Source organism: Nerophis lumbriciformis, linkage group LG21 (genome assembly GCF_033978685.3).
Source record: "Nerophis lumbriciformis linkage group LG21, RoL_Nlum_v2.1, whole genome shotgun sequence".
Taxonomy (NCBI): Eukaryota; Metazoa; Chordata; class Actinopteri; order Syngnathiformes; family Syngnathidae; genus Nerophis; species Nerophis lumbriciformis.
Window position 1 is genome coordinate 36,212,952 of NC_084568.2, and position 13,350 is coordinate 36,226,301.

Consider the following 13,350-nt stretch of genomic DNA (forward strand, 5'->3'; position numbering starts at 1 on the left):
TACTTAGTCAATGCACCTTTGGCAGCAATGACAGCCTCAAGCCTTTTTGAATACGATGCCACAAGCCTGGCACACCTATCTTTGGGCAGTTTGGCCCACTCCTCTTTGCAGCACCTCTCAAGCTCCGTCAGGTTGGACGGGAAGCCTTGGTTTTCATCCAAGATGTCAAGCCATTGTTTACGCCTCAATATGTTGTAAAAAAAATAAAAAAATAAAACCCACTATATTTTACATTAAAATTATGATTTTTTTTACTGTAAAATCTACTTTTTTTTTTACAGTATGAAAAAAAGACATGTAATAAATAAATGCACAGGCAAATTCCTATTTTATTTGCTGTTACAAACATGTGACCAAGGAAAATAAACTTTTTAACTTAATTTGTATATCATTTCTTACTATATTCTTGAGAGATCATGCATTTGTGTTTGCCTGAGCTCGGCATGTCCGTGTTTTATGTGACTTGTTTTTCTTGCAACAATAACAATAATAACACGACGAGCAAGCGCATCCTCGGTGTCTTCAAGAACTAATCCGACTCGAGTTCAACCCGTGAACAGACTTACATTAGCATGTTACGCTTCTTACTACCACGTTGTACTTTCAACATCCTGTACTTCCAATGTGTGTGCTGACGTGGATGTGATGACGTGGCAGGTTCCTTCGGAGGACTGGGGAGGCGGATACGGCGGCGGCGCGGGCGAGATTCCCTGCCGCCGCATGCGCAGCGGCAGCTACATCAAGGCCATGGGCGACGACGACAGCGGCGACTCCGACAGCAGCCCCAAAGCCTCACCCAAGACCACCTTGGTCGCTCAGAGGGACGCCTTCAGACGATCCGTCAGCATGGATCAAAGGTCAAACGCTGCACACGCGCCGTTGAGCATGATGATTCAGTCTGTTTACACTTGCTGCCGTGTTTGCCGTGGTTGCTGGTTCTGACATTTATGGCTGACATTTAATGTGTCATCACGTATTTAGAGGAGGATGTGAGTCACAGCGATGAGGAGATGAGGGTTTGCTCGGGGACAAGTCACACAAATACAACCAAAACATGAGTTGACCATTTTATATGCGTGTACTGATATGAATTATCAGGGACATTCCTATCACTGGATCGGTTTGCAGCCGAGTGTGAAGCGACTGTGATGAGAATCAGCACCTCCAAGTCCGAGTCAATGGTTCAGCGGGTGGAGCGCCATCTCCGGGTTGGGGAGGAGTTCAAGTACCTCGGAGTCTTGTTCACGAGTGAGGGAAGAGTAGATGGTGAGATCGACAGGCGGCGTCTTCAGTAATGCGGACGCTGTATCGATCCGTTGTGGTGAAGAAGGAGCTGAACCGGAAGGCAAAGCTCTCAATTTACCGGTCGATCTACGTTCCCATCCTGACCTATGGTCATGAGCTTTGGGTTATGACCGAAAGGACAAGATCACGGCCAAAATGAGTTTCCTCCGCCGGGTGGCGGGTCTCTCCCTTAGAGATAGGGTGAGAAGCTCTGTCATCCGGAGGGAGCTCAAAGTAAAGCCGCTGCTCCTCCACATGGAGAGGAGCCAAATGAGGTGGCTCGGGCATCTGGTCAGGATGCCACCCAAACGCCTCCCTGGGGAGGTGTTTAGGGCACGTCCGACCGGTAGGAGGCCACGGGGAAGACCCAGGACACGTTGGGAAGACTACGTCTCCCGGCTGGCCAGGGCACGCCTCGGGATACCCCGGGAGGAGCTGGACGAAGTGGCTGGGGAGAGGGAAGTCTGGGCTTCCCTGCTTAGGCTGCTGACCCCGCGACCCCACCTCGGAGAAGCGGAAGATGGATGGTTACGAACAAGGGATTTTTACTGTCGATTCCGATACCGATCATCCATGAATGAGATCGGCTGATACCAATACTAATATCACGAGTATTAATCGAGACAGTTTAACAAATATTTAAACTTGTTCCTTATTTTATTTTATTACATACTAAAGTCAATAGTACACAATAAATAAACAAAAGTAAAAACTATTCTATTAACAAATCCTTTAGTTTTTATTGTTTGTAAACAGGAACAAAAACAACAAATCATTTTGAGGAAATAAAAAACATCGGCCTGATCTGGTATCAATCATATACCGATACTATCTTTAATATCAACACCAACAATTTATGGATCGATCCACTCTCTTCTTTTGTATCGCGTACTGAATGTGGAGCCTCCTCCACCAGTGATAACGTTATTTGATACTGATACTTAACACAGTGTTTCTTAACCATTGTTGCTTGGCGAGCACCCCTGAGAGGGCCACCGAAAATATATGTTTCTCTGCTGCGATGTGAGTGGGCCGCATCAATTGTAATACGCTTTTCCACCACTTGTGACAGTAATGACAAACAGAAGATGTCTGAAGCTAAAGCCATAGGGAAATTTCTTTAGCGCAAAAATTATGGCCAAAGTGGTAAAGCTGTATTTTCATTTCCATGACAGTTTAGGAATCACATTCATTATTAAGTTTACTTACTTTAGCACAACATAATTGTATTCAAAATTAGTTGTTTGAGTTCTTATTATGCAGTGTATTTGGTTAATACTTATTTTTCTAATCAGTCTGACCAAAGCCTACAGTTTATGAGTTAAATCCATATTAATCTTGGTGATTAACACATGGTTTCATATCATTATTATTTGACAAGCTTGTAAACTATAAGTAAGTTACTGTAGATATACTTATTGAATAACATCAAGAGTAAGATTAGTAACTCAGTTCATATTTGAGTGGGCTCTGGGCCGCTCTGTAGTGGAAAAGCTGGGCTCCGAGGTCAAAAAGGTTAAGAACCCCTGACTTAAATACTAAGAAAATGCAGTTTATCAGCTGTAATGGATGTGACTATTTTTAACTTAGGGGCGTGGCTTCCAGTCGCTTGTCTGCCAAAGAGGGTCAGCAATGTTCAGCAAAATCGTCCGATACTGACCAGTGGCCGATTGATGGGAACATCCCTATTAACCATGATTGTGTTTAACTCTAGGTACTCGTGTAAGCAGTGTACAGACCCCTACCCTAACAGCCGAACCACACCCAAGACCCACGCCCGCTCCCGTAGTTACACCCGCTCGCTTACCAGCTCACAGGTAATCATGTGTGTTATTGTTAAAGACGGAAGGAGGATACATCGTAATCGTCTCTCTGTTTCAGCTGGGAGACACCCTGAATCGACAGTTTGAGGCCGTTTGCGAGACCATGTTCGGGGAGGTGGAGTCCCAAGCGGTCGAGGCCCTCGATCTTCCGGGCGTGTTCCGCACCCGAAGCCATAGCTACGTCCGAGCCATCCAGGCCGGCTGTTCCCAAGACGACGACTGTCTCTCCGTTTTCTCTATGTCGGGTCCGCAGGGAAGCATCAAGGGCGGGGCTGGTGAGTTTGAACAACTGATGATTTCTATTGCCGGACTTCTGAGGTTGTGCCGAGACTCGGGATGGAACGATAAACGGTACTGATGATAAAGCCTGGTAAAACTGCCGACGGTTAGTATTACCATTTTAAATTGAAATTATCGTAAAACCGTGATTGATATCCGCACTTTGATAAACTCACAGACGGGATACTGCTCATTTAATGGAGGCGCAAGCTAGCGCTCTAATGGCTGGCTGGAGCGAGCATAAATGCTAGCATGAATACAAAAGTGACAAAACCGACAAAACCGTGATTGATATCCGCACTTTGATAAACTCACAGACGTGATACTGCTCATTTACTGGAGGCGCTAGCTAGCGCTCTAACGGCTGGCTCGAGCGAGCTTAAATGCTAACATGAATACAAAAGTGACAAAACCGACAAAACCGTGATTGATATACGCACTTCAATAAACTCACAGACGTGATACTGCTCATTTACTGGAGGCGCTAGCTAGCGCTCTAACGGCTGGCTCGAGCGAGCTTAAATGCTAACATGAATACAAAAGTGACAAAACCGACAAAACCGTGATTGATATACGCACTTCAATAAACTCACAGACGGGATACTGCTCATTTAATGGAGGCGCAAGAGTAGCGCTCTAATGGCTGGCTCGAGCTAGCTTAAATGCTAACATGAATACAAAAGACAATAACGTATTTCCCATTAAGAAATTACATAACACAGTCTAAACATATACACACAGATATTCAATTGTGCATCAAGCTAAATTAATGCCCAAAGTTTTGTACTTGAAAAAAAATTACTTTTAAACTGAAAGATCTACTTCCTATGTTGAATTTTTAAAAACACATCAGCATGTTTATTCAAAATTAAAATAAGTGCACACTTTTTTATGTTGAATATAATTATTCACTCTGGTAAATGTTTTGAACAAATTATTGTCATTTGTCACTTTCATATATTTTGATATCGGAGTTTTTTTTTTTCTTCCCAGATTCAAATCGTACTTTTTATTAATTTTTTTAGGACTCACCTTTTTGGCCCAAATTTCACATGCGGGACGTGGAATCATGACAGACATGTTTAGGGGGGTCCACTGTCACGTTGCTTTTTATTCATTCATTTATGAGGCACTGTGTATAAAACCAAGGCGGGCACAACATGAAATAAAAAATATAAATACAGAGTAGCTTAACGTTTTTAAACTGTGACGTATGGCTACTATTTTTATCTCATTAATTTTTCTTGTCTTGGCCTCTGGCGTAGTCTTCATAAAGTGTTGAGTTGAAATTGGTTTAGTTCCTACGTTCCCTTAAGGCAACATTGTCGGGGACGGTCTCTAGCTTTTTTGCTGAGTTGTCCATCAGCTGTTGCCCCACACTATATTTGAAATGTCTAATTCTGAAGAAAAGAAAAAAAAAAAAAAAAGATTTGAAACTACAGAAGCTTGAATATCAAAATATGAGTAAATTTTTTTTTTTATTAAAAAACATATATTTCAAATTATTGCCAGAATAACTTCAAATTGCATTCAACCTGAAAACAAATTGTGTGCACTTATTTTTATTGTGAATAAACTAAAGTATTTTTTTTTAAATCTAGTGTCAAAACTTTTCAGTTTCACAGTTATTTTTTTTTAATTTTTAGGTAAAAAACCCATGGCTCCAATTTAGCTCCATAATTATGCACATTGAAACTGCAAGCTGTGAACTCTCTTAGCGCAGAGTGAAATCTTGAGATCAGAGATTTATTCTCCGAGGAACATAACACGGAGACAGGAAGTTCATCCTTGTGTTGCCTTTGTCTTTTACAACACTTTAAAATCTTTACTTATTAAAACGGGCAAAGATAAACATATTCTAACACTCAAATAAAAACATGGCTCTTGAGAAACCGAAACAATATGTAATGTTTCTTCTGCCAGGAAAGTATGTTATGTGTCTCTTTTTATTTATTCCTTTTTTAAATAAGATATGGTACTTTTTGAGCACATTCAACCATACCGTGATAATGATGATAACTGTGATAAATTTGGTCACAATAACCGTGACATAACATTAGGGCTGCACAATAATCGTAAAGGTTTTAATTAGAGATGTCCGATATTATCGGACGATAAATGCTTTAAAATGTAATATTGGAAATTATCGGTATCGGTTTCAAAAAGTAAAATATATGACTTTTTAAAACGCTGCTGTGTACACGGACGTAGGGAGAAGTACAGAGCGCCAATAAACCTTAAAGGCACTGCCTTTGCGTGCCGACCCAATCACATAATATCGACGGCGTCTCACACACACAAGTGAATGCAAGCATACTTGGTCAACAGCCATACAGGTCACACTGAGGGTGGCCGTATAAACAACTTTAACACTGTTACAAATATGCGCCACACTGTGAACCCACACCATACAACATTCGCACCGTAACACAACATAAACACAACAGAACAAATACCCAGAACCCCTTGCAGCACTAACTCTTCCAGGACGCTACAATATACACCCCCCGCTACCCCGCTAAAAAAAAAAGACGAAAACCGAGGAAAAATGAGCAACATTTTTAGCCCTGAAAATCAAGACTACATTTCCTGCAATGGGGTGCATTTTTACATTTACATTTAGATGTATTCTCATCTACCAAACTCTTTTAGCTGTCTTTTTGACACTTACATGTGTCATGTAATGTACCACATCATTTCTAGTTGTTTTAGTAGATGATTTACAAACATTACTATCATTGAAAATGTCACGTAAACTTCTATAACATCCTTTTGGCATCTCTATTTCGTAGCCACACCCCCTCAGGTAAATACACTTCCGGTGTTGTGACCTCTGTTTACAATTCGTCACGTCAAAAATATACCTTCTGGCTGGCTACAAATAAATAGTCTAGAACTCCACCTGGTTCGGAAGTAACAGAGTTCGGATTGTAATCATCCAAATATGCAGGTGACAACAAGCTAGCTAAATGATGCTAACTATGCTAACTAGCGAGCTTGTTTTGACAACCCTGATTTTCTCTCTGTATTGCAATTCAGTGCGGCGTTGAGGCAAGCGGGTACCTGCGGCTGAGGCGAGCATTCAACACATTGTGTTTGAATCCTATTTTTTTTTATATTTATTTTTTTACGCGGAAGTGATATTTTGACGCGAAAATTAATGTTTAAAAAACATGGGTTTTCGCAGACATTTCACATTGATGGACAGTCTAAAAGTAACATGTCTTTCTTCACTTGTTATTTCCACGGTTTTACGCATTTGTATGCATAAAATATAAAACTCTCAAATCAAATCGCAATATTGGAAAGAAAATGTGTTTTTTTTCTCAAAACCCTGCAGCCCTACATGATATTTTCCTTTACCGAGACTCATGCTTGGATTATTGTCTGCACAGTACATTTGCTTACATGCTCGCGAAAAAACTCAGTCGAGATGAAGGAAAGCCTCCGGGAAGTGTCATCAGTCACCTCCCTGTTGGCTGAGGCGAGCATTCAACACATTTTGTTTGAATTCTATTTTTTTTTTTTATATTTCATAAAAAATAAAAAAAATAAAGTGATATTTTGACGTGAAAATTAATGTTTAAAAACGCGGGTTTTCGCCGACATTTCACATGCCTGGACATGTTGATGGACAGTCTAAAAGTAACATGTCTTTCTTCACTTGTTATTTCTGCAGTTTTATATATAAAATATAAAACTCTCAAATTGAATCGCAATATTGGAAAGAAAAATGTGTTTTTTTTAACAAAATCCTGCAGCCCTAAATGATATTTTCCTTTACCGAGACTCATGCTTCGATTATGGTCTGCACAGTACATTTGCTTACATGCTCGTGAAAAAACTCAGCCGAGATGAAGGAAAGCCTCCGGGAAGTGTCATCAGTCACCTCCCTGGTGGCTGAGGGGAGATTTCAACACATTTTGTCTGAATCCTATTTTTAAAAAATATTTCATTTCATTTTGATATTTCTTTTTTTTTTTTTTTTTTTTTTTTAAACGCGGAAGTGATATTTTGACGTGAAAATTAATGTTTAAAAACGCGTGTTTTCGCCGATATTTCACATGCCTGGATGTGTTGATGGACAGTCTAAAAGTAACATGTCTTTTTTCACTTGTTATATCGTAGTTTTACGCATTTTTATGCATAAAATATAAAATTCTCAAATTGAATCGCGATATTGGAAAGAAAAATGTGGGGGTTTTTTTTCACAAAACCCTGCAGCCCTACATGATATTTTCCTTTCCTGAGACTCATGCTTCGATTATGGTCTGCACAGTACATTTGCTTACACACTCACGAAAAAACTCAGAGTAAATCTGTCGAGATGAAGGGAAGCCTCCGAGAAGTGTCATGAGTCAGCTCCCTGGTGACTGAGGCGAACGTTCCAAACATTTTGTTTAAATCCTATTTTTTTAAATATTTCATTAAAAAAAGTGATATTTCGAACGTGAAAATTAATGTCCAAAAACGCAAGTTTTCACCGACATTTCACATGCCTGGATATGTTGATGGACAGTCTAAAAGTAACATGTCTTTCTTCGCTTGTTATATTCGTAGTTTTGCGCATTTTTATGTATAAAATATAAAACTCTCAAATCGAATCGCGATATTGGAAAGAAAAATTAGTTTTTTTCTCAAAACCCTACAGTCCTACATGATATTTTCCTTTACCGAGACTCATGCTTCGATTATGGTCTGCACAGTACAATTGCTTAAACGCTCGCGAAAAAACTCCCGAGCAAATCCGCCGAGATGAAGGAAAGCCTCCGGGAAGTGTCATGAGTCACCTCCCTGGTGGAGCACCATCTTCACCTATAACAACACAAGGTGTGTCGTTTGTGTCTGTTCCACAAAGCTGTGGCGGTGAAGACGAAGGCGAGGGAGCGGGCAGCGCTCCTCATTTTAATATCTCCGAGGAAATATTGCTTCATCTCCTTAAAAGGTTGGCTGGCTGAGGGGAAGGTTCACTTCCTGCCTCTCGCTGAAACGCAAGCAACAAAGCTAATTGATTCACTTTTTCTCATCAATCTTTTCTTCCTCCCTCTATTTTTAACCCCCTCCAATGTTCCGCCATATTTCTTTTCCCCTCTTGCTTGCAGTTTGTCCCTTTTGTGAGTATCTCTCCCTGCTGCCCCTTGACACATAGGCGCCGATCTACATTTCTGCCAGTGTGTAGTAGTGATGTCCCGATACCAATATTTTTTGTACCGGTAACAAAAGTATTTCGGTACTTTTCTAAATAAAGGGCACCACACAAAATGTCGTTATTGGCTTTATTTTAACAAAAACATCTTACGGTACATTAAATACATGTTTATTATTGCAATTTTGTCCTTAAATAAAATTGTGATTTAGCTGCTGACGTAGGCAGTAATATATTATGTTATTTATCATTCTATTATTTTGTCCACATTATGAGGGACAACTGTAAAAATTGATTATTAATCTACTTGTTCATTTACTGTTAATATCTGCTTATTTTTTGTTTCAACATGTTCTATCTACACTTCTGTTAAAATGTAATAATCACTTATTCTTCTCTTCTTTGATACTTTACATTAGATTTGGATGATACCACACATTTAGGTATCGATCTGATACCAAGTAGTTACAGGATCATACATTGGTCATATTCAAAGTCCTCACGTGTCCAGGGACATATTTACTGACTTTATAAACATAATATACATTTAAAAAAATATTTTGTAATGTTAAAAAATAGCGATGTACTCATAGTAGTATCGACTAAACACGCTATTGAACGTGGTATCATTACAGTGGATGTTAGGTGTAGATCCACCAATGGCGTTTATTTATATTGTAGCGCCTTGGATGAGTTGGTGCTGCAGAGAAGTCTGGGAATTTGTTCTGTAGTGTTTATGTTGAGTTGCGGTGCAAATCCATCCATCCATCCATTTTCTACCGCTTGTCCCTTTTGGGGTCACGGGGGGGGGGGGGCTGGAGCCAAACTCAGCTGCATTCGGGCAGAAGGCGGGGTACACCCTGGACAAGTCGCCACCTCAAATATTACTCCAAAATGTGTTTGTCGTCGTTGTTTAGCGTGCTTTCACTACATGGCACATGTTTATGACAGTGTTGGCATTGTTCATACTGCCACCCTTAGTGTGACATGTAAGGCTGTTGAGTAAGTGTGTCCTTCATTCGCTCATGTCAAGACGATTGCGTCAGTAGTTCGTTATCGGACACAATGAAATCTTGGTTAGGCTTTGTTAATTATAGGTTATATGTATTGTGATTTTTTTAAATTATGTAAAACGGTCCAAACTCGCCACAAAATTAGATTGATTTTTCAGAATTTGTTTTAAAGATCAGAAGTTGCTATTTATCCCACGGGGTCGGCGCCTATGCCTCGACATGATACCCCGTCTACACTTAACAGCCTACTCTTCCTCTTTCTTGCTTTCTCCCACTCTTCTGACACTTCAGTCTTTCCTTATCGCAAAGGTGCTCCTCCCCCGCTGCCACCTCGCATGTCCAAGTCGTCCCTCTCCGTGCGAGCCCAGAGCAGCACCGAGTCCACCCAGGACGCCTACTATCAGAGCGGTGGACAAGTCGCCGCCGGCCACACGCGCCCAAAGCAGCACAGTAACTCCGTGGACCTGGGCTGCGCCGACGGACCGTCGGGACGCTCCTCCAGAGCGGGCTACTACATGGCCACGGGCCCCGGGCGTTCCCGGCAGCACAGTAACTCGGCTGAGAGCCTGGACGGGGGCATGAGGGGCTCGCGGGAGCTGGTGCCCTACGGAGGAGGCCCAGGAGTCGGCGTGAGGGCCAAACACAGCAGCTCAGCTGACAGTTTGCTAGAGGGCCCGCCCAGGCCGGCCCGAGAGAGGGACGGGCGGGCGGTGGGCAGTCTGGGGAAGTCGGTGTCACTGCCGCAGAACAGCATCGTCTTGAGTAAAGTCGGGGGGCAGGACGACGGAAGCGGCGGAAGGAAGTGGAGGCCATCCATCGCCGTGCAGGTGAGAGAAGCAACCAACGCAAATCTAGAATATTGTTGGAAATGTCACTTTCCAGTAGGGCTAAAAACTGTACCTCGATATAAGTCCTCCATTGCCAAAATACCTGTGGCCATGGGGCGTGGTCAAAATGATGTAATCACATTATTTGCTATGATGTATTTTCTTTTAAAAGGCAAAGAAAATTTCATACATACTAGGGTGGTACGGGTACCAAAATATTGGTATGTATTTCGATACTTTGATACTTTTCTAAATAAGGGGGACCACAAAAAATGGCATTATTTTAACAAAAAAGCTTAGGGTACATTAAACATGTTTATTATTGCAATTTAGTCTTTAAATAAAATAGTGAACATACTAGACAACTTGTATTTTAGTAGTAAACAAAGGCTCCTAATTAGTCTGCTGACGTATGCAGTAACATATTGTGTCATTTATCATTCTATTATTTAGTCAACATTATGAGGGACAAACTGTAAAAATGGATTATGAATCTACTTGTTCATTTACTTTTAATATCTGATTATTTTCTATTTTTACATGTTCTATCACCACTTCTGTTAAAATGTAATAATCACTTATTCTTCTCTTCTTTGATACATTATATTAGTTTTGGATGATACCACACATTTAGGTATCGATACGATACCAAGTAGTTACAGGATCATACATTGGTCATATTCAAAGTCCTCATGTGTCCAGGGACGTATTTCCTGAGTTTATAAACATAATATGAATTATAAAAAAAAGGAAAAATTTTGTGACGATAAAAAATATCGATGTAATCATAATAGTATCGACTAGATACGCTATTGTACTTGGTATCATTACAGTGGATGCCAGGTGTAGCTCCACCCATGGCATTTGTTGACATTCAGGAGCGCTATATTTTGTTAGCGGTGACGCCGGTGAGATGTTGTATCCTCCTACGGTGTGTAGTGAAGCATGTTTAGCTATTCCTCGTCCTCCAGTGATAATGTTACTTGTAAGAAACATACTTTATTTGTCGCCATGGAGGCCAGGATGTGTGTTTCAGTGTTACAACTTCACCTTTATCTTTAATTTTTACACCAAAATGCGTCCATTCTCCCTTTTCTGTCTACACACTGTGTCTGCTTGTAAGTACTCCGTGTGTGTGCGCTGCCGAACATGCCCCTCTGCTCGTAAAACCGGAAATGTCATGATGTGACGACGCGCCGTCACATCATGACAGAGTATAGTACCGTTTTGTATTCATTAGTACCGCGATACTACCGGTATACCGTATAACCCTAATACATACATTTAATTTAAATCTGTTATTAATTATAGTATTAACTAGAGGTGGGAATATTTGGCCAGATCTTGATTCGATTACGATTCAGGAGCTACGGTTAGATTAAAAATCGCTTATTGATGCATCTTTATTTTATGTATATAGATCAGTTTTGCATTTATTTTATTTTCACTAAATAAGCATTTGTCACTTGCAACTCTTAAAAAACAGTGCATTTGTACTAAGAAATTCCCATCACATTTATTTATGGAAATGTTTTTCAAATTCATGGAAATGTTTTGCGCAAATTCATGGAAATGTTTTGCAAAAACTGGAACATAAGTACCCTGTAAAGCCTGCTCAGTGACTTTGTGGCTAGAGTGTCCGCCCTGAGATGGGTAGGTCGTAAGATCAAACCCCGGCCAAGTCATACCAAAGACTATAAAAATGGGAGCCATTATCTCCTTGCTTGACACTCAGCATCAAGTGTTGGAATTGGGGGTTAAATAACCAAAATGATTCCCGGGCGCGGCCACCGCTGCTGCTCACTGCTCCCCTCACCTCCCAGGGGGTGGAACGAGGTGATGGGTTGAATGCAGAGGGTAATTTCGCCACACCTAGTGTGTGTGTATGACTATCAGTGGTATATAATTTTTTTATAATAAAAGAGCTGGTCGGATCTCTTGGTGTAAATATAAATACATATAAATATAAATGTCTTTAACATTTATATGTACCTTTCGTCGCTAAATATAGCTACAAAGTAGATAATTTCTGCTACGTCTTATTCTCCGGCAAAGCATGCAGAGTTATGCCACACCTACACCAGGGCTCGAATTTAACCGTAGCAACTACGGCAACTGCCGCGACCGCCCTTGACTTTTTTTGGGACAATGGTAACGTAATTGTTTCGTCAATTAAATTGATAAAAACACCCCGACGAGACGTTTTTCTTTCATTTTCAACTGTTCAAGACATCGGTTTAAACAACAAGGGCGCAGCCGTTGTGGAAGCGTGGGTCAAAGGTAAACAGCCTAGTTGTCCCGAGATTTTACGAGAGATACACGAGCTGCATCAGGGTCTGGAAGGACGTCAGATGTTCGGTGAATTTTGGTCAGGCAGCTCTTAAAATGCCGAATAAGGAACAAGTCAAAAAAAGAAAACAGGAACAATTTAGTCTGTCGGGAAAAAAGGTAGCAAGCTACACAACTTCTTTAGGTAGGTTAATTTCATAATTTTAATGGAGTGCTAAATTCGTCGATAGTTTTCCCCTCGAAACTCAGCAGTTCTAGAACTGACAATGTTGTTTATGTGCTGAATCATCAATGTTTATTTTGATTCCTGACCACGTGTGGAACACGCGTGGATTTGTTTACTTTTTTGTAAAAGTTGAACATCAGTCACTGATGTAAACAACAATGTAATGAAATTTGCATAGCGTTTTATATATTCCTTTATACACAACTTTACTAACATTTACTACAAGTTAAGTCATACACCATATGATATAGTCTATTTCAATTTATTGACATTTGATTATTTGTATATCATATACTTGTGTGTGTATATATATATATGTATTTATCCAGGGTAAAGGCAGAAATAAAGCAAATAGGCACATGCGCGCCCCCCTAGACCGGCCAGGTAGGCCGGAGTAAGAGGACACTATGCCCAAATTATTTTCAGATAAATTCATGTATAATGTGTATAAATGTTTGTATAT

General features: G+C 40.5%; 1 protein-coding gene across 1 annotated transcript in view; it reads left to right on the forward strand.

Annotated features, from left to right (window-relative positions):
* dlgap3 (discs, large (Drosophila) homolog-associated protein 3) overlaps window positions 1–13,350 on the forward strand; it is a 319,861-nt gene that overhangs the window by 260,501 nt on the left and 46,010 nt on the right. The window contains exons 4-7 of the mRNA XM_061982422.2: window positions 658–857; window positions 2,999–3,101; window positions 3,166–3,382; window positions 9,837–10,372. Of these exons, the coding sequence (XP_061838406.2) occupies window positions 658–857; window positions 2,999–3,101; window positions 3,166–3,382; window positions 9,837–10,372 (1,056 nt within the window). The remainder of the gene's footprint in view (window positions 1–657; window positions 858–2,998; window positions 3,102–3,165; window positions 3,383–9,836; window positions 10,373–13,350) is intronic.